Genomic DNA, 27,717 nt, shown 5'->3' on the forward strand with positions numbered 1-27,717 from the left:
CAAAATGTTCTGCAGATATGAGTGAGCAACTGAAAAAGTTTGGTGATCTCTGCCTTACAGACTGCCATCTTTCCTAGGTCATCCTGGGACCTCCCTTTAACCATTCTCTTTTTCACTTCTGTCTTCTGCCTTTATCTTGGCATTAAAGATAAACCTACACCTTTGGAATTATCTAAGCTAAGAGGAAATATCTTACTATCTTAATATTAATATCTTAATATTAATATCTTAATATTCAGGATAACTCCATGAATTTCCCAGAAAGCCTCAGCAAAGGAGGTGGGCCCTTTGACTCATCAAATGTAGTAGTCATCTGTAGGATGACTGTAGGATGACATCAGATCCCAGTAGGATCTGATGCAAAAAAAGCACTTGACACAGTAAAAATATATCCATTGCAGTAAGTGCATATTCCACAATTTCCAGGCTAAGCCTCACACAGGCACAGAATATTGAACTATAAGCCTATCGGGTCCTAAGGATGCATATTCAAAAGAGATGCATGACTACAAAGGGGTTGTCTTCTGGGTGGCAAGACATTTTGTCTTTATTCATGAAGGGTAGAAGCAGTACAGACCATCACTCCTAATACAAAGCTATTAGGATATGACATAAGAAACTTCAAGACAATTACTAACACTGTGGGAGCAGCATAGCTGCTGGGTTTCTGCAGCTCCTATATGCCATGTGTTTCCCCCATGTGGAGATGAAAGGAGGTTCAAGGTCATGTTCTCAGTGGGTCTTAAACTTGAGCATTGTGTAGTACAAGGCTCATTAACAATGGCAAATCACAACAGCTTCTTTCAAAGGACAAAAGCTTCTGAGAAGTCCGTGGGGCTCCCTGACCAAACAGCTCTCACCAGACAATGGGCTAGTAATTCAATTGTGCTCAAGAATCAGAAACACATGGAAAGCTTCCCCTTGAAAGGCAGCAGAACAGCAAAAACTTTGGGAAAACAATAATTCTTTGCATGTTCATTGAATCTGAAGACAGAAGTTTTCCCATGTCTTTCTCTTCCCCTTTAGCCAAATTTTAACCATTTTCTAAGGACCAGCTAAAATGCCTCCTGGATATCAAACATTCCCCAGTAACTTCAGACAACAATTCTCCCACTTCCTAGTGGCCACGGCACGTATTATCCGCATCACTAACATTTATATAAGATAATATTTAACACTTTATTACACATGGCACTGTACTCTGCTTACATAATCCTCTAATTCTTTCACATTTTTTTTTTTACTATTTGTCCCAAAAAGAGTGAATGCTGCCTACAATTAGAAAGCATGTAATGTGCCTTGGTTATGTCCCTGCTGTACCAAGCATGTACTATGCTTTGGTTATATCCTACGCTGTGCCAGCTGCAGAGAAAGTGTTTCAGTAAATGTGGAGCTGATCTGCATTGCAGTCCCCGGATTTGCCATTATCTCAAACTTCTAAAACCTGGGCATGGGAGAATGGTTCTCTGCAAAGCAAGCAATCAGTCCCGTTTGTCAGAGGTTGGTCGGAATCCCATACAGAGGGAATTATGGGCCATTTCCAAAGTCCACGGGATTTGTTTCCCACGCATTAAGGGGCGAATGCCGTTCAGAATCAGATAATCCTCAAAGACTGACTACACGGTCATCGTCTAAGGACAAGGGCAGTTTCAGGGTTTCAGTGAGGACCAGGAGAACCTGCAATGACTTCTCTCATCCATCTGAGCCTGAAATTGTACTTCCTTTCTAGGGTGAGATCCCAGGGCCCCTGTCTCCTCCTCCAGACTCATTTCCTACTACTCACCTCCAGCACACCACGCTCCAGCCATCCCTTCCTCCTTCCAATTCCTCTCTAACACAATGGTGCTCACGGCGTAGGCCTGAGTCAGAGTCAAAAGCACCTGCATCCCCTGGGAGCTTGTGAGAAATGCATGTTTTCAGGCTCCACCCAGACCTACTGGCTGGAGGCAGGGCTCAGGAACCTGAGCTGTGACAAGCTCTCTGGGTGGTTCTGAAGCTGCTCAGTTCCAGGACCCCTGGCTCTAACACTTCAAGACCATCCCTACCTTCAAGGTCCTTTGCTCTTGCCCAACCCATAGCCTGAAATGTCCTTCCTGCAGATTTTCAAATGACTGGTTCATTTATTCTTTAAGTTTCAGCTCAAAATGATCTTTCTTCAGACTATCCTATTTAAGGAAGTCCCCATCAGCATTTCATTTACTCTCCAGCCTATTTCCTGCTTTATTTAACTCACAACAATTACATGGACTGTAACTAAGTTATTTATTAAATTCTTTGTTGTCTGTCTCATCCTTCTGGAATATGAGTTCCTTGAGGGCAGAAGTCTTGTCTGTTTTGCTCACCTTTTATATCTCTAGCTTCTGATAAAGTATTCGGTGTAAAGTAGGGGCTCAGAAAATATTATTGAATGAAAGAAAGAACAAGACACTACCGTATATAAAATAGATAACTAATAAGGACCTACTGTATAGCACAGGGAACTCTACTCAGTACTCTGTAATGGCCTATAAGGGAAAAGAATCTAAAAAAGAGTGGATATATGTATAACTGATTCACTTTGCTGTACACGTGAAACTAACACAACATTGTAAATCAACTATACTCTGATAAAATTTTTTTATAAAAAAGAAAATTCAAAAGATGTTGCAAGAAATTTAAAAAAATAAAATAAAAACATACTTCAACTTAATAGATGAAATTTTAAAAAACCAAGAGAATAAAAAAAAAATAAAGTCATTCTTTTGTGACTTAAAGCCATGTGGTTTTCCTAAATAATTTATCCATAGAATTTACAAGTATCAACTTATATAAGCAATTTTCTACTTGGAACCAAACATTCTGGGGGTAGTGGTGGTATTTAATTGACCACATTTCCTCTTCTGATTTAACCATTAGACTCATTTAATCTCAGCAGATGTTGGGACAAAGACTCTTGGGTCCCCAATGCCCAGGGACGGTATGCAATAACTGTGTTGAATGAGTGCAAGTTTGGACTAGACTCTAAAACACTTTCTAAATGCCAATATAAGCTCCTTTTCTTATTTCAAACTATTTAAGGACATCTTTTCCTGAATAGACTATATCTTATATCTGTATCTAGTTCTCATATTCTCATACTGTCTTCAAAACTGAGAGAGAGAGAGAGAAAGAAAAGGGAAGGGAAGGGAAGGGAAGGAGGGAGGGAAGGAGGGAGGGAGAGAGAGAGAAGGAAGGGAGAAGAAAAGAAAGGAAGAAAAAAGAAAAGGTAAAGAAACATACCAAAATGCTCTGGGAAAAAGAAAAACTTCAAAAAATGTTTCCGACTGCACATCCATTGATATAATTTGATCAGACCGAGGATATAACAATAACAAAACAAGGGACTTACCTAGCACTTATCATGTGCCAGGCAACGTACTAAGCGTGTTTCAGATACTAGTTCATTTAGTCTTCACAAACACATGATGAAGCAATTATAAGTATTGGAAACCCTTTTTTTTTTTTTTTTGTGGTACGTGGGCTTCTCACTGTTGTGGCCTCTCCCGTTGCGGAGCACGTTCGCAACGCTCCGGATGTTGCAGAGCACAGTCTCTGGACGCTCAGGCTCAGCGGCCATGGGTCACGGGCCCAGCCGCTCCGCGTCATGTGGGATCTTCCCCGACCGGGGCACGAACCCGTGTCCCCTGCATCGGCAGGCGGACTCTCAACCACTGCGCCACCAGGGAAGCCCAATTATAAGTATTAAAGAATCAGAAAAGCAGGAACGATTTTCTCATGGAAGACATCCAGAACTTCAAAAACAAAAGAATTTTTTGACTGATGATCAAGTTGGAAGGCAAGGATTTCAGAAAAGTAAAGTAAGTCACAGAACCATCAGGTGATTTTTTTGCAAGGTCCCACGGGTAACAAGTAGCAGGGTGAGGTCTCAAACCCAAGCTTGCTAACTCTACAACTGATCCACCTAACCTCTGATCCACCTAACCTCTATGGATGTGGATAAACCAGAGGGTGTGTGTGTGTGTGTGTGTGTGTGTGTGTGTGTGTGTGTGTGTGTGTGTGTGTGTGTGTGTGTGTGTGTGTGTGTGTGTGTGTGTGTGTCTTGCCATTAGATTAGCAAGGGTACTCTAACCTACATTGAATGTAAGGATGTGACTGTTTTAACAAAGAAAATTTTCAAATGCTATTTCAGTTCAAAATTCAATTAAAAGTAAACAGGAAGATCTAGTTTTGTCTAAGTATATGAACAAAAATCTATATCAAATGCATACATTTATAAACATAACAGATATTTCTGAAGAGTTAATAATTTTATCTAAAACATTCTTCCAAATCAACCTAAAATTCCAGATACTCTAAGATAACATAAACCTTTGGAATTACATATTTAGAAAGTTTTTAAATTATTAATAGTAACTACAAACTACACTAAAGCTTCAGGGACCCTCCGTATAGGGATGGTGTATTAAATATGTAATGAATCCTCACTAAAATAGTCACATATTCTTTTGAGAACGGATGGTGACTTTCTTTGTGTAGTAGGGAAAGTGACAAGGCAACAGAAGTATGCATGAAAGGACTAAGTAAGTTGTCAATGATGTTTGTAGGTATTTTAGATTTAACTCCCAGCTCTGTTTTTAGTTTACTGGAAAGCACTGCACTGTGTCTTTTTTCTTTATTTTTTTCACATGATAACTCTGAAGGCTGCCACAAATTTCTCATTATTCTGCTTGAATCTGGGGTTGTTTTTATTTTTAAGAATTGTCCCAGACAGTAATTAATTTCATTCCTGTTACTGCTAAAATCCACCTTTGCTGTACATGCAAACTGACTCAGTCAACTCCTCTTCAAGGTCTCGAAAAATCAAAAGTTGACAGACTGCCTTTTATTACTTGCAGGTCCTTGAGACAGAAGTGCTGTTGGAAGCACAGGACACTTGTATCAGAGTGTTTATCTGTTAATGCCTAAGTAGGACTTAACCAAACCTCCCAATTTAAAATGGATAAATAACCAGCACCAGCTGGTCTTGGCCACAATGGAAAGATAGGCTTGGTGAGTGGGGGAGCCTGGAATGATACATGTGGGCTGATTCCCAATATCCATTCATCCTAAAGGGCAAGGCTGGTAGCCCACTGGTGGGACCAGGTGGGGCTGGTTTAACAATATTCATCATCTTTAATCACACAGCATGAGGTGTTTGTCAAAGGGCTTAGAATCTGTTGACTGGAACCTGATTGTGAAGCATCACCACAGTAGAACTCTAGGCCAGTCAAAGGGTTCGCTGGCCCCATATAAAGCCCAGCTGCCATGGGAAGAAGCTGTATGAGAGCTGCCATGGGCTGCTTAAAGAGATATCTTCCACCTTCGGTTTTATTTCCCACTTTTGTAAGTTCATAAGCCCTTCCTCTTTTACATTTTAAAATCTCCATCGTTTCATAGAGGAAGGATGACTGAGCAGTAATTGAGTGGGAAAGAAAAAAAGAAAGAACAAAAAAAGGAAGATGAATATACATAGATATATGTATCTGTGCATATGTGTGTATGTGTGAAAGATCCTTACCAACTTCCTGAGCAATCTACAGTCTCTATGGGTAACATATAAGAATTAAAGTGTTGAGGCTTCATGAAAGGTATTCTTGACCTTAGGGATAAGGTTATCCTTACTTAGCTGCAAGTAGGTGTTGGTCCCTACAACAAAGATACTTCTGTAGCTCTCAAAGTACTTCTACATTTACAGTGTTGGGTCCTCTTGGGTTTTCCAAAGGGAGTCATTTACAGGCAACATAAGATTCATCCCTTTTAACTGGCAGAAACCCAACTCACTTCTATTTAATTTTACAATAAGAAAGCAATGATCCTTAAATGTGTCAAGCGTCCCTCTTCATAAAGAGCCAGCTGAGAAGTGAATGCTCTAGTTCCCACTTTACAGAAGATTAAGCAAAGTCAGAGAACAGGGTCCTAAATGTTATTATAAAATTTCATTGGCAGAAAGACCTCAGAGCAGCTGTGTTCCCAAGATCTTCTTACTTTTTCGTCTTGAGGGCAGGACCTATGCCTTGCTCCTGCTCAGAAAGGCACCGAGACAGGGCTCATCAAGCATGCTCAGGTGTTTATGGCTTTCCCTCCTCAAGCAAGGGTTCAAAACAGTTGTTTGGTTAGGGCGATGAGCGAAAAAGAGCAACAATAAAATCCAACAGTTGTGGGACATGGGGACAGTTTCAATAACACCCCGGTTCTCCTCAATCACTTCAGCCCTCTCACCATACAATGAGTTAAAATAAGTCAAGATGGGCATATGGGAATTGGTTGAAACCAAGACGCCTTCATGAGTTCTTTATCTCCAGTGGCCTCTGATTTCCTGTGTTCCTGTTAACAACTAGAACTCCGAGGGAAAAAAATAATAATAAAACCTGATCTGTAACATTTATGTAAGCTGATTTTCATGGCGTAAAATACTCCCACCACAGCCAATTTCAAGCGAATATGTGTTACATGATGCCAATAAGCTTACAAAATTCCTGAAAATTCCTGTGCTGGTGCCAGCTCTGGCACAGCACTTCCCTCAATGGCCAATAAACAGCAAAGAATAATTACACTTGGTGAGCAAAGCAATTTACCCACGTGACACTTCCAGACAAGAGAGGTTAACAGTAATGCCTGCCCTTGTTGGAGTGTGTGTAAAGGTGAGAGAATGGTGTCATCATAAAGCCTTCTTGCTCAATCCACCCTATCTCCAGAGGGTGCCTGGCTAATAAAGGTCAAATGATTAGATCATCCCTTCTTTTTAAAATCATGAACAGGTCCTCAAAAGTCAATGCTGCCTCAGAAAAGGTAAACTGGGACCTCATTTTCTACTTTTCCTTCTTTTCTCAGCTCTGATGTAGCAGCTTGTTGGAGCAGTAGAGGCAATTTTCTTCAAGAGAGAAAGAGAGAAGGGATTTCTAAGGCCAGGCTGGACAAAAAGACAGCTAATTTAAAATACTTTGTTTTAATAAACACTGTGCACAAATCATCTAGAACTTAGTGAAATAGTATTGCTATGAAAACCAGCTATCATAAAGTCAGCTGGAGGACACTTGGACACTCTCTGGTTATCTCTGTACTGTTTCTGCTTTGGAAATATGCAAATCCAGACTCACACCATATAGCACAGTAGGGGAAAGGCCATAAGCTTTAAAATCCAGCTTTATTACTTACTAGCAATGTGATCTTGGGCTAATTATCTAAATTCTCTGAACCCCAGTTTCCCCATCTATATAAAGGAGAAATTGTTTCTACCTCACACGTTATAAGGATTGAAATCAGATAATATATGTAAAATCTATAAAGTCATCCATGAACTGGGGAATAACAATATCTGCCATGCAAGGCTGTCATCATCATGGAGACACAATATCCTTAGCATGTGCCTGAACTAAAGAAACCCTCAGGTAAAGGGTATTCTCAATTCCGCTGGAAAGGAAAATCAATTTCTACCCATTTTAGTTGGGTGTGTAATTGGTCAGGACTGCAGAAATGAACACATTGAGGTAGTTAAGTCATAAGTTACAGCTCTTTTGTGAAAAACCTCTGTCATGCAACGTTGAGAGACAAGAGGCAGAAACCACTGTGGAAAGTTCCATTTAGTTCCCGTCTCTCTTATTATTTCCCATAATGCAAACCATCTTGGAGGAACTGATTTCTATGAGGTCAAACACTATACTTTACTACACAAAATACAACAGAGAAAGCAATACACCTCTTAGCTTTGGATAAAATGAAGTGAGGAACTATAGTCCTCACAGTAAGGAAAGTTGGAGAATTACCTATTAGAAGAAACTTGGCTGATGACAACTCTTAACCGAAAATGACCTGAAAGAATCTTTGGGTTTTCAAGGTGTCCAAACGCAAAACATTTATTGACTTACTTGAGATACGCAGCACTTGGAACCAAATCTGATCAATACTTGGCCCCCTCCTACCCACCTGCCCATCATCTCGGCAAAGGAGCAGCTTACATTTCTAGAAAAGAAGCCATTCAACTCCCAAAACCGAAGCAGCCAAGGGGCATTATAATGGAAAGCAAGGGAGAGGATATTCCGATTAATCCCCTAAACCAATAAAGAGCTATTTTTTTTTATTTCTCATGATTATGACTCATCTGCCTCACTCCCCAAAGATCAAACTTAATATTTCTTTTATAGCTGAGCAGGTCCTTCCTTAAACGAACATGCTTCTTTTGGGGAATCTTTTCCTCTCTAGGAATACCCCTCTTGCAAATAAAGAGGAATTAGAAAATTACTTCTGAAAAGTCCATAGATATTGTTACTCTATTCAAGGGACCTTGAGGTTCAAGGGACTGTACCTCTCAGCAATGCAACACCTCCCATGGACCACAGGGGAGCTCCTACTCCCTTCTCTTAACCTGGAGGGATGCAAAGTGTGACCTAAAGCAGGGCCGTCAATCAAGTTCCTCCCCGACACCTTGGGTCATGATGTGTAAAAGCATCTGCTATGAAATGAAGCAACACTGCAGGTGGGAGGGAAATACATAGGAAAAAAAGCTCATTTTCTTCCTCACTCCTCAGAGGTTTCATCTGAGAGAGAAACATGTTTATCTTCTTAGCCCACAAGAGTAGCAACTGTCAGGTTCACACCTCTTCCCTCTGTCTTGGAATATGCTACTTCCCTCCTAACCACCCTCTGCTTCCACTTCCTGTCCTCCTCATCCATTCTCCACTCTGGTGTCAGAGTGATCTTGAAAAGATGAAAATCTGATCCAAGTCTCTGTCCTCCTTACAGCGCCCTCCGGGTAAAGTCCGACTCCTTACGCACAAGGTCTGTCATCACCTGTCTCCATCCTCCTGCTCCAGCTTTGTGTACACCACATCCACACGTGAGTATTATTTCAGCCCAATGGAGCTTCCTGTAGGAAGCTCTTAAGTGGCCAAGCTCTTAAGTGAGCTTCCACCTCTCAACCATCTAAAACATGTTGCCCTTCAGACTCAGTCCAAACTCTGCCTAGAAAATATCCCGACTACCCACCATGATCATCGTGACCCTACGCGGTGCAGCAGCCCTCCTCCGCAGACACACTGTGTGCTCCATGTCCACTCTAGCACAGCAGTTTTCACTCTGCACTGTAGCTACTGGCTGATCTCCTACGGATTTATTTGATGTCAGACTGTACCTCCCCTGTAAGCCCAGTACCTAGCTAAGTAGCTGATACACAGGAGTAGATGAGTTCCTGTTAAACTGAACAGCACAATCACTGGAGAAGAATGAATGAATGAATGAATGAATGAACGAACAAATAAATAAATATTTTTTAAAAACGCCACTCCAGCAACACCATGACGAGAGGATTCAAGCTGTTGACTCGCCCTGACCCATGTTGCCACTTCCTGGACCCACTGTTATGTTTCCTCATGAATATGAGTGCCTTTACTTTTCAGACTGCCTCATTTCTTTGTCACATGTTTTTATTTGTCCTTCACACTTAATGTTAATTAGTCCTATCTGTGCCCACAGGTTGTAGCTGAAAAAGCCAGCATGAGTAATGGTCCATACCCCAATGTCAGGAAAATAAAAAGGAAAGGCATTCACATCCTAAAGGTCTTTTGCCATAATACTGGGAAGGAGTAAGATGACTCAGAATAATTACAAAGAATAACAGCTCCTGCCACAAAGAGACCGTTAAGTCATTACAAGAATGGAAGAGAGTTTGGGTCAATGGAGTAATCACATAAAAACCATACTGATGACTGGACTGCTTCTATAAATGAGCAAATTAAGACGCTCTATTATGTCCCCAAATCTGTATCTACACTTTGGTCAACAATTTATAGTAGGCATAGAAATCAACTAGTTCTTTGTATGATGCCTACAAACCATTTCTCCTCTGAATGGAAATTTTATGATCCTTTTGCTACATGTGGAGTCCCCATGTAAGTTTCTGGGGATTTAAAATCCACACAGTTACTACCATGAAGAACGGTAAAGTCTATGGGGAGATGCAGTTGTCTAGTTTTATCTAATAAATCTGGTCACAAAGAGCTTTGACAACCTTGAATTGTCTCATTATAGGTCAAATCCTGTCCCCTTCTCTCTCCCCTCCATTTAGAGAGTGACATGGAGTAGAACTATTTGGAAAATTGAATAGAACATCTAAAAACAACAGCCTTCCATATTACTGAAAGGACCTTACATATTTGAAATTGAAAACTATTGTACAGCTACCTAGAACTTCAAAGTACTAATCCAGTGCATGTTCTTTTCATTAATTTTATGAAATATTAGCATATTTGTGAATCTGCTAAGAGGGGATGAAGAAGAGTTATAGTAAAATGGCTAGAGAGACCTCATCTGGTTGATATCCACCCGAGAGAGACACTTGTACTGGTTAACTTCATGACATATAACAAGTCGCTGCAAAGTAAATGATCTTTTAGGTGAAAAGTAATTTCTAAAGCTACCTTTGTCTTAACCACTTCTTACAATTTGTGCTGATCACAAATTCGCAGAGGCCATCGAAAGCTCAATTCTCCCCTTAACTATCAGCTGAAAGATACCTAAAATGCAGGTCCTCGTCTTGCTACTCTGAGTCAAAGTAGCCTGACACGACAGGACAGTGAACCATTACAGACTTTGCAAGGTGCCTCTTTGAATGGTAGAAGAAGCAGTATCTGCAGTAGATATTCAGTGATATCTAACATGCAGGCATTTTAAAGGGTATTCAGGATAAAATCAATAGATCGATAGATCCTCTTCTTCCCCAAGAGTACTTCTTCCCTTTAGAATCACAAAACAGGAAATTAAAGTGTTCAATCAGAATCCCCAATAGGAGACATAAAACTCTAGAATGTTTTAATGAGATTAATATCTCCCAAATGCCTAAAAGATTTCTTTAAAATGACTGAAGAGAAAATGGCATTCTCTTTCATAAGGTCTAAGCACTCTCAAAAGTCCTGCTCTGAGAAATGACCTCCCTGGCCCAGAAAATAATAAATTAAGAACTCAAATGGGCTTTTTTTTTTTGTTTCTTTTTCCAAGGGCTGTCTTCTGTCTCTAGTGAATAAATTAAAAGGAGCCAACCCCTCCATGGCAACTACTTGGAGAGGCATTTCCAGAAGTGGATTAATATGCCTGTGGGTAGTCACAATATAGGATGCTGTCAAACCTCTCTGGTCCGGGCTTCCCTGGTGGCGCAGTGGTTGAGAATCCGCCTGCCGATGCAGGAGACACGGGTTCGTGCCCTGGTCCGGGAAGATCCCACATGCCGCGGAGCAACTAAGCCCGTGAGCCACGGCCGCTAGGCCTGCGCGTCCGGAGCCTGTGCTCCGCAACGGGAGAAGCCACAACAGTGAGAGGCCCGCGTACCGCAAAAAAAAAAAAAAAAAAAAAAAAAAAAAAAAAAAAAACCTCTCTGGTCCCCCCAAAATGGAATCATATTCCCATCCCCAAGACGCCTCGTCTTGGTTGTTATTTTTCATGCAGTGATTGGGTTTTCTGCCACTGTTAATAAAGAACACAGGGTTCAGCCTCCTCCCCATAACCGCTGCTGTCCAAGAGGTGTGACAGCTTGAAGTCCTCTAAAGATAAGATACCAAGGGTTACCCAGGACATCTTTCAGTCCAAAGTGGTAATGAAAACAAGAACCTTCTCTACCTTGCAGGTCAGCTTTGGTCAACGCAACTTTGTTAGCGAAAGAACAGAAAAGGCGAAAACAATAACCAGAGGTTAGTAAGAGGTACAGCAAACCAGGGTAACATTACAGAAATGAAAACACAATCGGCATAATCAACATCACTGGAACAGACAATTGAAATGCTCTATAGGTTCTCCAGAGACAGCACAGACAGGGGATGCACAGAGCAGGGTGGGGCAGGCCTCGTCAGAGCCACATCAGCAGAGCAGGGGCAGGGAAACGTTGGACTGGACAGAGCACAGGCAGTGGTTACAAGAGCCTTTCCACAACCATACAGCCAACCCCAAGGCATATGGTCCAGAAAAATGATTTTCCATTCGTCAGGATAAACATCAAGAAATAAGGGTAGGGCTTCGCTGGTGGCGCAGTGGTTGGGAGTCCGCCTGCCGATGCAGGGGACGCGGGTTCGTGGCCCGGTCCGGGAAGATCCCACAGGCCGCAGAGCGGCTGGGCCCGTGAGCCGTGGCCGCTGAGTCTGCGCGTCCGGAGCCTGTGCTCCGCAACAGGAGAGGCCACAATAGTGAGAGGACCGTGTACCGCAAAAAAAAAAAAGAAAGAAAGAAAGAAAGAAGGGTAGTACATGGCCAGACTGAAAGACACGTGTGCACAACCAGACGGAGCCCACAAAAATAATTCTGAACATTTAGGAGTTAAGCATGGAAGAGTCGCTTGGGAGCACTCCTTGTAACCTCCTGAAAATGCCACCAAGGAATTTGGCACTAGAATTGGGCATTTGTATGAAGGTGATTTGGGAACATCAACAATCTCAGTTGGCTTAATTTATAAAAAATGTAGCCAAACCCAAATGGCTGTGGGCAAAATGGCACCAAACCAATGTCCTTTTTATTTATTTACGCCAGTCTCAAAATGAAGCACATATGCTTCTCTCAGATGTTTACTGTCTGCAGTTGTGGAATCGAATTTCTAGCCAATACATGCCTTGGTCTCTGTAGCAAAGCTGGCCTCAAGATAGAAAGAGATGTTTACCAGCCAAGTACTGAATCAGACATTATAAAAAAATTCCTAGTCCAAATTGAGAGGTTGTAAGTCACAGCTAGATGTGGGCTAGGCTGTCCAGAAATTGCACTTAATTTCTAAATTATATACTCTGCATATATTAGAACCATAAAATAAAAACCTAATTCAATATTTTTTTTCTTTCTTACTATAACCAATCAAGAGCCAAAGACTACTAGATTAATGTGTCTTTAAAATAGTTTCAGACTCTTTTGGGTTAGATATCATACGGAAAGTAATCCAATTGCTACTTAGAGATCTTGAGTCATTATCAATGACTTCGACACATATAAGAACATATGATATATCCTAGCCTGTGTACACCAAATATGTTAAAAATGAAACACATTTGCCATCGTGACAAGGTTCAGGTTTTAGTTCTTAGTAACGAATCCTTATCCCCAACTTGTTTCCTATTCTAGGCATAGAAATGATAAATCAAGAATTGTGTTCTGTTTCCTATGACTTGCCTAACTGTCAAAGGCCTTCCTGAGGGTCCGGTACTATGTACAGAGATTCACAAGGAAAATGATACTTTTTTGCAGTCTTTCCAAGGTTTTGTGCCCTTCATTTCCCTCCCCATCATCTTCCACAGTGCCCTAAAAAGCTCCTGGTATCTCTTACGAGGGCTTATTCACAATAGTGCAAACTTCCAGTGACAGTAATTTATGCCTTGACCCACTTTTTGGCCATTTTTCCTGGCCACTTAGGCTAATTATCCAAGTCATCTGTGTACAATAAACAAGGGCTTTCTTCCCTCAGAACTCATCCTCCACTTCATGCCACCCAGTGGGGTGGTCATAATGCGCCATGGGTAACCATCATAATTATCTCCATGGCAATAGAGTGCAGTGTTATTAGGCCCATAGGACTTGCCATAGATGTGGATGGTAGGGCCAGCAAGCCATAATATTCAGCTTTGAACAATCACCCATACTCAGAGGAAGGTCAGAACCCACCATAATGAATGTGATGAATCATGCCAAACTGCATATAGAGCTGTAGGTAGAGGGACAGGAACATTTTCTCCAATTAGATGGGGTAATTTCTTTTCCCTAATGCTCCCACAACTTCCCCTAAAGCTCTCGTAAGTGGAGTCCATTCCACCTTTACACTATACATTTTAATCCACTTTTATAAAGGTTGGTTTAGACTTCCTTTTAATCAAATGCTACAGCTTTACCTCCTTACACCCCAATTTTTATACTCTATAGAACTGTGCCTCTGATACAGTAGCCATAGATGCATGTGGCTCTCGAGTACCTTAAAGGTGTGGTCTGAATTGGGGTGTGCTACAAGTGCAAAATACACACTCGATTTTGAAGGCTCATATGAAAAAAGTAAAATAAAATGTCTAACTAAAAATTGTATAATGATTATATGCTGAAATGATAATATTTTGGATATATTATTAGGTGAAGTTAAATAAAGTGTAAAATTAAACTTAACTTTACCTGTTACTTTGTATCTTTTTTTTAAATGCAGCTACCAGGAAATTTAAAATTACGTATGTGACTCACATTATATTTCTATCAGGCGACGTCGCAATGGAATTAAATGGATGATTCCTGTTGACTTTTAAATCTACAGAACTGATGGCATGATAAAAATATTTAACATTTGAAGAGAGCCTTATACTTTTGAATATGTGCTTTCATATTATGATTTTACTAGATGGGATTAATTATTCCAGGAAAACTGGAATTTCTGTCATTCCACAATCTCCTAAACTAATATACTCAAATTAATTCTCAAATGGTGCATCAATTTCAGGACTTCCCTTAACACCCAAAAGAACTAAGAGCAGGCCAATAAGACAAAAACTTTTGAGCTGAATGAAATTGTGCATTTTCAGGAGAAGAAAGCAAAGTGGCTGCTCTAAATGCTTGGTGATTCCCAGCTTCCTGTCCACCCTGTACACACACAACATATTTAGCTAACAGAATATAAGAAATATTTCTGGCTAAAAGAAAACTGGAGAGGGTTATAGGGACAGTCAGCCTTATTACTAGTGCAAACTGGTAGCAAGAAACTGACCCTTAGGCAAAGGGAAATGACTTCCATACTACAAATAAGCCTGGGAAGCTGATTAGAAGCTTTTATTAAAATGTGCTTTATGATGGCAAGTGAAGGATTGAAGCTGGTTAAGAACAGGAGTGATAAATGAAGTTGAACAGTTAGAAGATGAATGAACAGGTTGGATGTGGCAAATTAATGAGGGATATACAAGAAAACAGTATATTGCACAAAAAACCATGAGGCTCCATCAGACAAAAGAATACATAGGTCCTGGTGACTGATCAGATCATCCTCTTTGCCTTTCCAGTTAGACACGAGTCACCTTTTCAGCCTACCCAAGGAGTCTGGGGAAGGCTGAAAATGTGTCTGCTCTCCCCTGCTGGTTAAAACTAGATAGCTTTTATTGTAAAGAGCTATTGGACTCAAATGACCTATAAAATTCAGTTAATATCTCAAGAGACAGTGGATTATCTACAGAAAGAGGGTGAGCATGGTTTGTTGTGCTACATGGGTGGGCATGCAATGCTATTAAATGTCTCACATGAGATAATGTTTGTAAATAATAATCCTACCACTTATTGAATACCTACTATATAGGCACCAGGCATCTATATATAATTCTGACTTATATATATTACCTTCCAAGCTAAGTTTTATTGTCCCACTTTACAGATGAGGAAGATATCATTCAGAGAGGTTAAGTAACTTGTCAAAAGTCACACAGCCAACAGGAACTACTACCTGGACCTAAATCCAGGTCTTTCTAACATCAAAGCTCATGCTGTTCCACTACACCACACCAAGAAACTGCCAAATGATGCCTGACACCTAGTAAGTACTCAATAACTGTTACTTCCCTTCCTCCATTATGGCATTCTGACATCATTTTCCTACCTTCTGCTCAGTTTGCATTAAATAATGCAGTCACTATTAGCAACATAAGAGATATTTTATTAATGGTGACACTCATATAAAAGTCTCTGATTTGTACCTCCCTGTGTATTAAGATATAAAGAAAAGTCCCTGATACCCTTTCAGCCATGCTGGAAGCAAAGGCACAAGTCAGGAGAAGCCTGATGTCAATGCCAGGAAAGGTCCTCTATGGCAAGTAGGTGACACTGGAAGGACATCTGCCAACATATTGTACATTCCTGGAGCCTGTGTCACATGTCTTGACATACTCAGCCAGTGACAGGAGGACATCAATGGAGATGCAATGTCAGATAGTGAATGGGATGAGAGGGGACTGGTAAACCAAGGAAGGAGGCACTGGCAGAGGCAACAAAGAGCCTGGCAACAAGAATGTGGCTTAAAATGAAAAAGGTTGTACCTTCACAGCCACGTTCAATCTGTCCACTCCGATGGAGGGCATCATTGATGAGGTCTGGCAGGCGTCCATTCAAGTCCACTGATGCCAGACAGCCCTGAAAGCCATCCCGGGAGGCCACGAGCTTTGGGAGGTTGCTGTACATGCCTTGGGCCAGACCTGCCATGTAGAGGTCACCTGGAAAGGAAAATAGGTAGTAAAAGCAAATGGGTAAATGGTCTGGAAACCATGTCAACAAAAGCCAAGTCACATTAGACTGTTTACTAGATAATGGTAATATAGCCGGGGGGGGGGAACAGCATACACCAAAATTATCACCAGAGTTCCTACATTGTAAAAAGAAGAAACTAACATTTCTATGTGTCATTCATTTTATACACATCATCTCACAAATTTTAATCACTATATCCATTCTATGAGGTAGGTATTGTTCCCATTTTATGATGAAGTGAAGATTAACAACATTTTCGACAAAGCAACCACTTATTGAGTGCTTTTTATGTGCTTGTTATCAATAGTATGCTGAGGATTTTACAGACATTATTCCATCAAAACTCCTAATAGCCCATAAAGGTAATAACAATTATTATCTTCATTTTGAAAAAAAAAAAGTATATAGAAGCTGAACAAGGCTAAGAAATTTTACCAAAGTCACCCAGGCAGTAAATGACTCAGCTGAGATTCCAAAACCTACATGCCTTCCTCTGTATTATGACCCCTCCACATTTTGACATTTATCACCTCATCACTCAGCTCCCGCATGCCCAAGGTTTACAGAGAAAATAAACCATCCCTAAGGAGTGGTAGAAGGAAAAACTGAACAAATGGCATCATGGTGTAATTCAATGCTGTTAAAATAGGGTATGCATGATGCCTGAAAAAAGCATGGCGCTCCTACACTGCAGTTTACCTCTGGAAACAGCCTTTCCACTGTAAGCTCTAAAGAGGAGAAACTTCTTTACAAGGTTTACCTTTCAAATCCAGATTCTTGGCACCGTTGATAACCTGAGTGACCACCTTAGTGTCCACCTTCAGGCTGTGGGTGTTACTGTTGTCCCGGGTGATGACGACGTTGTGCCACTGGTTGTCATTCAGGGGGCGGTCACTATTGCCCTTGATCACATTGGGGCCGTTTCCGAGGTCGAACACGTAGTGTATGTACCTATCAGGAACCACAAGCACCCGATGACTTGAGATTCCCTTGCAGTGGTTTTAAAGGCAATGTGTACATAACAGCCATCGGGGGCTTCAAATCCCCCAAGCTAGACTGGCATCGTGCAAGGATAACTAAAGCTCGACTTAAGAATATAAAAATAGGGCTTCCCTGGTGGCGCAGTGGTTGAGAATCTGCCTGCCAGTGCAGGGGACACGGCTTCGAGCCCTGGTCTGGGAAGATCCCACGTGCCGCGGAGCAACTGGGCCCGTGAGCCACAACTACTGAGCCTGCGCGTCTGGAGCCTGTGCTCCGCAGCAAGAGAGGCCGCGACAGTGAGAGGTCCGCGCACCGCGATGAAGAGTGGCCCCCGCTCGCCGCAGCTAGAGAAAAGCCCTCGCACAGAAACGAAGACCCAACACAGCCATAAATAAATAAATAAATTTATTTTTTTTAAAAAAGAATATAAAAATAAATATATAAATATATATATTTTTATATATCTATATATTTATATATAGATATATATATAGAATAGATTAGAATAGATAGAATAGATTAGATTATTTATATATATATTTATATATATATAAATATATATATATAAATATATATTTATATAAATAATCTATTCTACCCGACTTCACTTTAGTTGTATACTCATTGAATCCATTTCTTTAACACTACCTAGTAAAAATCCAGAGACACAAAAGCAGTACAGCTGGTACACTCCAAAACATTAGGGGGCGACATCTAAATTCACAGTCAATCATGGATCTGTTTTTTGGGTTTTGTTCTATTTTTTGCTTTTGTTTTGACTACTTCCCAACACACAGTAGTAACACATCTTGGAGCAAGAACAGCTTTTTAAAATTTGCATATATGGGCTAATGGTAGTACTGAAAATATCTGTATTTCATTTCTTCCTATAAATTTGGTGGTTGCAGACTGTACTGCCCCAGAGATAGATGCAACACATACCCTATCCCTCTTTTGCAAAAATAAGCTTTTTTTCCCATAGGTTTAAAGGACTACATTTCAGATTAAAGAGCCTGACAGTACTGAGTTAGAAGAAGATCTTTAAATGAACTCATGAATCTTTCTCCCTTCCAGTCCTAATGATTACAAAGATTTTTTTAATCAATGGGGATGAGAGCACGAATCAGGAATAGTGGGTAGAAGGAGAATAGACAGTTTTTTCTGTGCATATTTTTTTCAGGGTTTGAGCTAAGACATTTAGTATACACTAGGCGACCTCGTCCACTTACCCCTTGACTAGCTCAACAGCAATGAAGTCATTGCCGTCGCCGCTGTTGAAGAGAATGAAGCCATCGGCAGAGGTGGTCTTGAACTGGAAGAAGAGGTGCATGGAGGTGTAGGCCTGGAGGGTGGCCAGGCTCAGGTAGCTGCTCTTGGTCTTAAAAGTGACAGGGTCAGCGATGATGTTCCTCAGTCCAAAACGGGCCTTCAGTTCGCAGTAATCGATGTCTCCGTTTTTGCACAAGTCAATGTAGAGCAGCCCATTAAACATAAGGCTCTGCAGGTGGCCAATGAAACTGGAGGGGACAACGGAGATGTAACGCTTCTCTGTCATGATGCCAGTTTCAATGTTGTGGAATTCCAAGCGGGTATGGTCTCCCACCATTGTACCTGTGAAAATCATAGATGAGATACAAACAGGAGAAGTTACCATGTTTGGTTGTAGCACCCTTACTACATCTTTTGGGTCTAATTTGTTTCCACACAAAATATTCAGTTCCAGAAAACGAAATACTCAATATAGTAGATATCTGACTTGGCTCCAGTCGGGGAGCTGATGACTGGTCCAGCCCAAGTTAGACGCCCCGCATCCCATACCCTCCTGCAGTTGCTCAGAATGTCCCATCATATAAAGGAAAATATGAGCTCATGGGCAACTCCAGTTAAAGGATGAAACTGTTTTCTCTGTTCAGGAAAATAACTGGGTACTAGTACATACAATAAGAAGGAAAACTTTTCTGGCTCTAACCCTTGTAAAGATAAAATAAGCGAGCCTTAGCCATTCATTATTAATATTTCTTGGTGTAATAATTCACCACCCAGTACTTGTGGAAAAGTTTCTATTGTAGAACATATTAACTTTATCTGACCAGCAACCGTTGCTTTTTCTGATAATAACAACTAATCTTCCTTTGGGAAGATACCCTCCTCACTTCACCCTTAAACCATCTGGGCTGGATGAAGACAACCCCATCCTAGCCCCTGAAGTAATCAATCTACCCAGGCAGAGCCACTCAGTGTATTTTTATCTCTCTAGCCATAGAGTATGGTCTACGGACTAACAAAGTGGTCTTCGAACCTTGGCGCGCATCTGAATCACAGAGTTCACTGAGCCCCACCCTTAGAGTTTATTATTCAAAAGTCTGCAGTGTAGCCTGAGAATCTGCATTTCTAACAAGTTTCAAGGTGATGACATGATTGGTCTAGGGACCACCCTTAGAACACTGGATTAGCAGCAACCCTAGTTGGTCCAGTAATATTCCCCCAGGGTTTGTGCTGGAACACTTAGGAAAGAGACGTTCTTTGCAAACCCCTTCTTTCTGAAGGGGTAAGAAGAAAACCCAGGGCTGCTGGAGGCCACGTGATAACTGGAGGGCTAGGGCCTCCCTGGTGAGACAGCTGACCCAGAAAACAATCACAAAACGGAGAGGAACCATCTCTGCAGGATGATGTCATTTTAAAAACTACATGGCAATAGACTCTCCTTTATGCTTAAAGCATTGGAGATGGGTGTCTGACATGTGCAAGTAAAATATCTCCAGCTGATACAAATAAACCATTAGACCCCTCATTACCTGGTTTACCCAGAAGTAGTGAGAGGCTGGGGCAAGGGGAATGAGGTGGGCTTGAAAAAAATACAGAGAGACTGGAAACTTTAGTAACAAGGTCAAGGAAAACAGCATTGGTGTGGCCAGAGTAGAAGGTGGCTCTCTCACATTTATTTGGATAAATCGTATTAAAATTTAACAAACCATGTCCTAATGCCCCAGAGGTAGAAGGAAGGGAAGGGGAATTCCCTCTTTCTTCCCTCTCCTGTCGTTAACCTCTACTTTGAAGAAATTCCATTAGCAAGACACTCCTAGAATCTCTTACTGCCTCTTTTATCAATTTCTAGAGGAAAGGAAGTAACAAAATCTGAAATATTAAGGATAGTCTGCAGAGAGAAACCATATGTGCATGGCTCAGCCTCTGGCATGTCCTTTAAGGGGGAAAGCTGCCTTCAAGAAACGCCAGTTTACCTCACTCACTCATCCGCAGCATGGGTGTTAGAGGAACAGGCCTTGCTTCAGTCCTACCCCAGTCCTGAATTAGTTAGTGTTTGAGTGGGCAATTCTAATTCTGAAATTCAGTACATGTAAACCACATGTTTAAACATCAGTGTTATCACTAATAAAAATATCTCATTTCCACCAGACCTGCATTTGTTTTTCTCTATTGGTATAGAACTCAGGTGGCAAAAATTAAAGGAGGGGAGGGGATCGTATTTTCTTGGGTCCTTAAACTTCAGTATCTGGGAGCTTCAACCAGATCACACCCTTGGTTGCTTAATATTAATTTCATCCCTTTGGGAGCATACACAGACCTAATTCAAAGAATCGCTCATAAGCACAAAAATCAAATTTACATTTTATGAGCTTCTATGTGGTGTTATGACAACTAATGACAAATCGTTCTCTTAATATAAGCAGAAATAAAATAATGATGTTGGCTAACTTACATATAAAATTGTAATAGAACAAAACACAAAATGCGACATAAATCTGCTAACAATTGAATAACTAGAAGAAAGAATTACTGTATAAAATTACTTAGTATTAAAAATTGGACTGGTCATGAAAATGCAAACTAGCATAACCTAAATTCACATGATATAAAACAATGAAGTGACTGAAACAAATACCCTATGTCAATTTGGCTACAGCTGTTCATACCAGGGCTGGAGGCTGAGAACTGGAACTGGAGGATGATGGGAAGGGGAAACCCCAGCCAATCTCGATAAGGACACAGGAACTTGACTATGATGATGCTGGTAGCCCTGCTCATTCTCGTTTTAGTGTTAAAAATAAAAAAGATCAGTGATGAGAACTAAAAAGTGAGAAAGGGGTGATCCCCAGGGAAGACTGGAGTTCAAAAACATATTCGAAGAGACAATTTTAAAGTTAATTGGGATCTTTTAGAGAAAAATAGATAAGTTTATAGATAAATCGGCCCCTAGAATTGAGGGGTTAGGAAATTCTGCTCATTAGAACATGAATTTGATACAGCAAGAAAATCATGTACAGTGTTGACTGAGCTCTTCAAGAAGAGCTTGAAGAAAGGCTTGGACAAGTAAGAGAAAGGAAGCTAAACAATGAAATTTGAGAATTTAGCCCAGGGATACAGACTGATTTAAAATTCAGGATAACTCAGAGAGCTTCAACTTGAAGTTGGTCGGGTTAGGAGGGCGGGCAGGGGAGTGAAGAAGGTGACTAAATTAGAAAGGGGCCAAATTAGAAAATGAACTAGCTTCACTGTGTGCTAAAGGAATTCACTTGGCTGCAGATAGAGATTCCCAAAAAATGTATGCTATTGCACCTGGAAAATGCATTGAAAAGATTGCTTAAGTTTGAAACTTGTGACAAACTAAGCAAATATATATATATTTTTTTAAATCTGTGTAACACCTAAGCAAAATTAATAACCGGGAACCTTTTCACTCACCTCTTCTGTTTTTAGTCGTCTCAATAAAATAATCTTTATTACTGTGTAGTATGTAATGTTAAAGTTATAATAACACCATCAATTTAGTTGTATTATTCTCTATAAATAGTCTTAGGTTTCTCAGGCAGGTGTTACCAATCTGCTTTTTGTTGTTGCTTCCCAAAGAATGAATGAATCAATCAGTCAATCAATTTACTTATTTCTAGGAGATGTCCCTTTATAATTTTATTTTATTTTTTAATTAATTTTTATTGGAGTACAGTTGCTTTAAAGTGTTGTGTTGGTTTCTTATTGGGACTGACATATATATACAGTACTATGTATAAAATAGATAACTAATGAGAACCTACTCTATAGCACAGGAAACTCTACTCAATGCTTGGTGGTGACCTAAATGGGAAGGAAATCTAAAAAAGAGTGGATATGTGTATACATATAACTGATTCACCTCACTCATCTCTTTGGAATGCTGTCTTAAATTAAAACTTCCACTTAAGTGGAGAATGTATGCATACTTCATAGCAGCCGCTTTCAAACTTCGGAGGAGAGACAAGTAACTTGGGAGAAACGTAACAAGCAAACGCCAAGACTACTGGATAGTCCTATATGCCAGGCGTCATGCTAGGCACTTTATAACCACCATCAAATGTCACTATCACAATAAAACTGTAGAGAGGCACCACTGTCTTGCTTTAGAGGTGAGGACGCTTTGCTTAGAGAGGTTAAACTTCTATCAAAGTTCATACAGGTGATAAATGGTAGACCCCCAAATTGAACACAGGCGTGTTTCAGTCCAAAGCCCATATCTTATCTTGTACACTATTCTGTTTCTCGAGAAAAAGCTTGACTCATTCCTTGCATTATTGCCCAAGAAAAGCTGTAGGTGGAATTTAACTGGTGAAGTTTCCAGGCAGAAATTGTGATGAGTTCACACTCCTTTTCAGTGGCCAAGTATTATAGTGTCATTCCATCTAATTCACGGGTAATGTATCCAGCACCTTCCTCAGAACAGCCATGCTGCCTTGACTTCTATTCACACATTCGCTTCCACAGTTCACTGATGGCCAGCAAGCAGTTTACAGACCAGCCAGGCTCAGAGTATTGAAGTTTGTTGAGAACATAAACCTACTCAAAATTTTGGCCAAGTTCAAGCTGTAACTTCCCCCACAAGGCATTAGCATATAGTGGATGAACATGTATGCTCTGAGGCTTGACTACCTGGGTTCATAACTTTTCTGTGCCTCAGTTTCCCTGTGAAATCAAGAGGAAATTATCAGGGTTAAATGTATCAGTACATATAAAGGAGTTAGAACAGTACCTGTCAACTATTACTAATTATGCAGCTTTCATTTTTTTTTCCTTTCTCTGAAGTGTGTTAAGAATTTCCTGGTGACTCCATTTATTGCTTTCTCCCTTTTACCAGAACACAAGCTCTTTCTAAGTAGGGACCATGTCTTGCCTCTTCTCTATGCCCGACAGGGTTTGGCAAAGGAGCCCAGGCACAGCAAGCATCCCTCACATCTGCGGAAGGAGGCTGTATCTGAGACATCTGCTTTGCAATCACCACTAAGAGCAGGCCAACACTGCGAGCTCAGCAAAGACATCGGGAGAGGCTTAGAGGAGGCAACTTGACCTCCCTTGGCTCACAGACATAGGGAGAGAAGTTAAGAAAACTTAAAGGGGGCTTCCCGGGGCTTCCCTGGTGGCGCAGCTGTTGAGAGTCCGCCTGCTGATCGGGTTCGTGACCTGGTCCGGGAAGATCCCACATGCCGCGGAGCGGCTGGGCCCGTGAGCCATGGCCGCTGAGCCTGCGCGTCCGGAGCCTGTGCTCCGCAACGGGAGAGGCCACAACAGTGAGAGGCCCGCGTACCGCAAAAAAAAAAAAAAAAAAAAGAAAAGAAAACTTAAAGGCTTACAAAGCCTTAGTAAGAATGCACGTTTTGCCCACAGCTCCAGCTCTACCACTCTCACACCCTTTTCTCCTCGATATCAACATTTTTCAAAAGTATATACTGTAACATGCTTTAGTAATTTAAAAGAAGTTCTGGTGCCAAATAAATTGGGCAAACACTGCATATGTAATTATGGATGATGAGCAATGTATATTAGCATATTAAAGGCTCCCAATAGGTCTTTCAAGTAAGAATTCCACTTCATTTTGTTTAACCTAACATTTTCCAAATTGATCTCATCCCTTTTTAAAAAAAAAAAAAATTAACGTGAGAAACAAGTTTTTCTTGGAAAATGATTTTTACAGCTTGGTGCTGTATATGCTATATAGGATGAGGGAAGGAAAGGAAAAAGTCAACATGGACCAGAGGAGTCAGAAGAGAGGTGAATTTCTGTACCAGCAAGAAGTTCTAGGTGGCGCGGGCGGTCCCTGCAGTGTCAGGCCCTAATGCTGAGGCGCGTAACCCAAGGTAGGTATTCTTTTCATTTACTCTTAATAATAGAAATCCAACTCAATCAATCCTTATTAACTGTCAACTGAACTTAATATTTTTCCAGGAACACGTTATATTACAGTAAATGAAAACTGCCAGGCCAAGGACTATTTCTTTTCTTGCTTTAGATTTCTTATACATCTGACCTATTCTTTGCATCATTTCCACAAACTAGCTGAAAATCTGACCTCCTGGGCGACTTTAAACAGCATGAAAGGCATTACTAAATAAGCCAATAAGACACTACTTAATAACCTGAGGACTATGTGGTTTTTAGTTTCATTGCCTGATTTTATGACTTCTGTGAGCTAAAATTAAAATTCCCCAACCCCTTATCACTGTAAGAAGCAATCCAAGGTTGTGGCTCATAAGCAAAATAGCTCTTTTCTTCTCCCAAGTTTCTTTATCCTTATGGCTGCTTTTTTTCCATCAGCAGCAAAGTAGGAGGTAAGGCAGAAAATGAAACAGCTTCATTAATTTCAAATATCAAATTACTGGATGACTTGGGCATCCACGGTTTAATCCTGCCTTTTAATTATTAGTGGTGAGAGAAAGCACACTTATAATTACCTTTACTGTAAAGCCTCTAAAAAAAGAATAATGACTGAGGGAGGCATTACACATTACTGTACCCTCAGTCCTGCAGTTCTTTATGACTATAGATTTCAGGGTATATAGTGTCCCTTTTGGAAATAAAAGGAACTTGCTGTCTGGAAAGAGCAGGGTGAGGTCGCCATCTAGTGGCTGTTTATTCAAAACACGCTGCAAATAGCACTGTTGGCTTTACTGGGCTAAACCCAGAGGAGGCACCAAGGGACCTGAGAGGTATCACTGTTGCCTTTGCAGGCTGCTCTCTGCATTCCCTCATGGGGATTTCTTGAAGAATTAATTCAGGTTGGCTGTGGGTTCTAAAGCTTACAATCATTCTGCTTATTTTCATTACATAAAGCTAAGTTACCCTTCAGGCATGGAGAACAGCAACTCTTATCTCCCACTTCTAAGTTATGTCTATGTACAATTGGAAGGTGTTGGCTAATCACTGTAGTTCTGTTTGTCTTCTCTTTGGGAGGGAAGGGGTTGGGGACTGTTGTGTACCTACCGAAATGTATTCCCCACCTCACCCCAATCCATTCCACTATATTTTACCTATAGTGTAAGACAAATCATTTTCTTAGGATGAACTGGGAAGTCTGACAAGCAGCGTGATTTGGTCAAATCACACAGACATGAATTTAGAGCTTACGCACACAACTCCCTCTAAGTCCATGTCGCCCTTACGTAACATGACAATAAGAACACTTAACCTGGAAGGCAGTGGTGTGCTCCAGAAGATTACAGGAGTTGATATGTGTACAATGGCTAACCCAGCACCTAATGCCAGCTGGGCACTGGCCATATGTGAGCTGTTCTTCCTCCTTCCAGACTCTCCTTCTTCACTCATGCACACCCATACACACAAACACACTCCTACCTGCACAAACACACACATGGCTCACTATAATTCCTGACTCCAGGAGAACAGAAGCTCAGGCTCATGATTATAATATTAAATTACAGAACCCAAAACTGCAGAGACTTTATTCTGAAAATAGCCTTAGCAATAATAGAATTTCAAGGTATAAAGCATTTTAGTGACAATGACTGTTAAACCCGAAGGCTCCTGACTCGAACCTGTCTTATTCACAGAAGAAACTGTAGAGATGGCTTAGGCCACGGACTTCATTTGACAGAAACGGTAAGTGGCCTTCCCAACATCCTGCAGAGAATCGGCATCAGGGTCCAGGTCTCCTGACACCAACAGCGTCCCGCGTAATACCCCATCCTGCCCCATGTTCTCCCTTCCCACGGGGACAAGAAGTCTGCATAACAGATATACACGGCTCTCAAATACTGGAGAGTAAAAATTTTAGAACGCAGCAAGTAAGATGCACTTAAAAATGCTTTGTCTCTTCTGCCCTAGATCTTATTAAACTATCCATCAAATTCTGCCCAAAGATCTACCTTCCTAAACCACTCCAGATTTCTCCAGTCCAAACTGATAATTGAGAAAATTACCTTCCGATTGAAAATTATAATCTTACCCATCCAAATTAGAATCTCATTATACACTCCTCGTCTTATTTTCAAATTCCCGAGTCCTATCTCATCTACAAAATTGGTTCATTGCTGAAGGAAATAGGTAATTTGGTTCTTCCTTCTTGTCTCCTACAATCCCTAGCACATTGCTGAAATAGAACAGGCTGTCAAGAAATACGTATTGCTTGTGTGAGGGTCTGAATGTTCCTTTACATTTGTAGGGATTCATTCACTTATTCCTTGCCCTCCTAGAATGTAAATTCCACCAGACCAAGGACTTGCCTAACTGTCCACCACCACGTCCCCAGTGCCTTCTAAAGCAGTGCTTAGTACAGAGTAGGGACTCAATTAATAATGATGAAATAAATTATTAAATAAATGAATAATTATTCAGCACCTTCTAAGTATCATGCACTTAACTTCGGTACTTACTTGTACCTATAATGTTCTGAATTTCTGGTTTACCCATCTCCCTCTACAGGAGGGTGACTCCTTCAAGAGGGAAGGCACTGGCACTCTGAAGGATGATTGGTAAGTGGGTTTTTGAGCAACTGAATTACAGAAGGATCCGCAGAACTCTACATCTGTCCTCCAGGCACATACTCTATGCCTAAGGAGAGAGCCCCATCAATATGTAACCACCATAGTGGATAAGTTCTGTAATACAGATCAATGAAAAGGGATTATGAAAATACAGAGGAAGATCTTCTTAGACTTACCTGAGCTTGTCACGGAGAACAAGACATACGACTTCTGTTTAGCCAAATACAAGGTTTTCGAACACAACACTTTGCTCACTGAACGACCAAGAGGAGACTGAGAGCAAAGGGAGGCAAATTCACGAGAGCTGTACTCACCCTCAGCCACATCATCGTCCACGGTTAACTTAAGGCTTTTTCCTCTCCGCACCACCCGAACGGTGTGCCATTCGTTGTCATTGAGCTTCTGCCCCGCATACAGGGTCTCTGGTCCTTTGCCTAAGGGCAGTGGTAAGTGCCAAAGTTAGAATCAATTCTAAAAGTAGTGTTCACGGCATCAGAGTTGTCAAAGCCACACTGGTGCACATGACCCAGCAGCACTCCAGGGACTGTATCCCTCCGGAGCCCATCTGAGTTTCACTGATCTAACAGGGTCCTCCCCAGCAGTCCCCGGTGCAGAATCTCAACTGAATCATAATGGACAGTAACACGTAAGTGCCCTCCTTTATCTAAAGGTGCAAGATATTTAAAATGCCAATGGCAATAAGCAAGCATTTACAGGAGACAGTAGTCAGCTGTCA

The 27,717-nt window shown here is 41.0% G+C and overlaps 1 protein-coding gene across 27 annotated transcripts in view; it reads right to left on the reverse strand.

The window, feature by feature from the left end:
- Positions 1–27,717, reverse strand: part of NRXN3 (neurexin 3) — a 1,710,573-nt gene that overhangs the window by 889,697 nt on the left and 793,159 nt on the right. For all 27 annotated transcript variants that reach the window (XM_067027973.1, XM_067027953.1, XM_059057591.2 and 24 more), the window contains 4 exons: positions 27,296–27,415; positions 18,447–18,828; positions 16,997–17,187; positions 16,029–16,202 (listed from right to left, as the gene is read on the reverse strand). In XM_067027973.1, coding sequence (XP_066884074.1) covers positions 16,029–16,202; positions 16,997–17,187; positions 18,447–18,828; positions 27,296–27,415 — 867 coding nt within the window. The remainder of the gene's footprint in view (positions 1–16,028; positions 16,203–16,996; positions 17,188–18,446; positions 18,829–27,295; positions 27,416–27,717) is intronic.

Source organism: Kogia breviceps, chromosome 3, assembly GCF_026419965.1.
Source record: "Kogia breviceps isolate mKogBre1 chromosome 3, mKogBre1 haplotype 1, whole genome shotgun sequence".
Lineage (NCBI taxonomy): Eukaryota > Metazoa > Chordata > Mammalia > Artiodactyla > Physeteridae > Kogia > Kogia breviceps.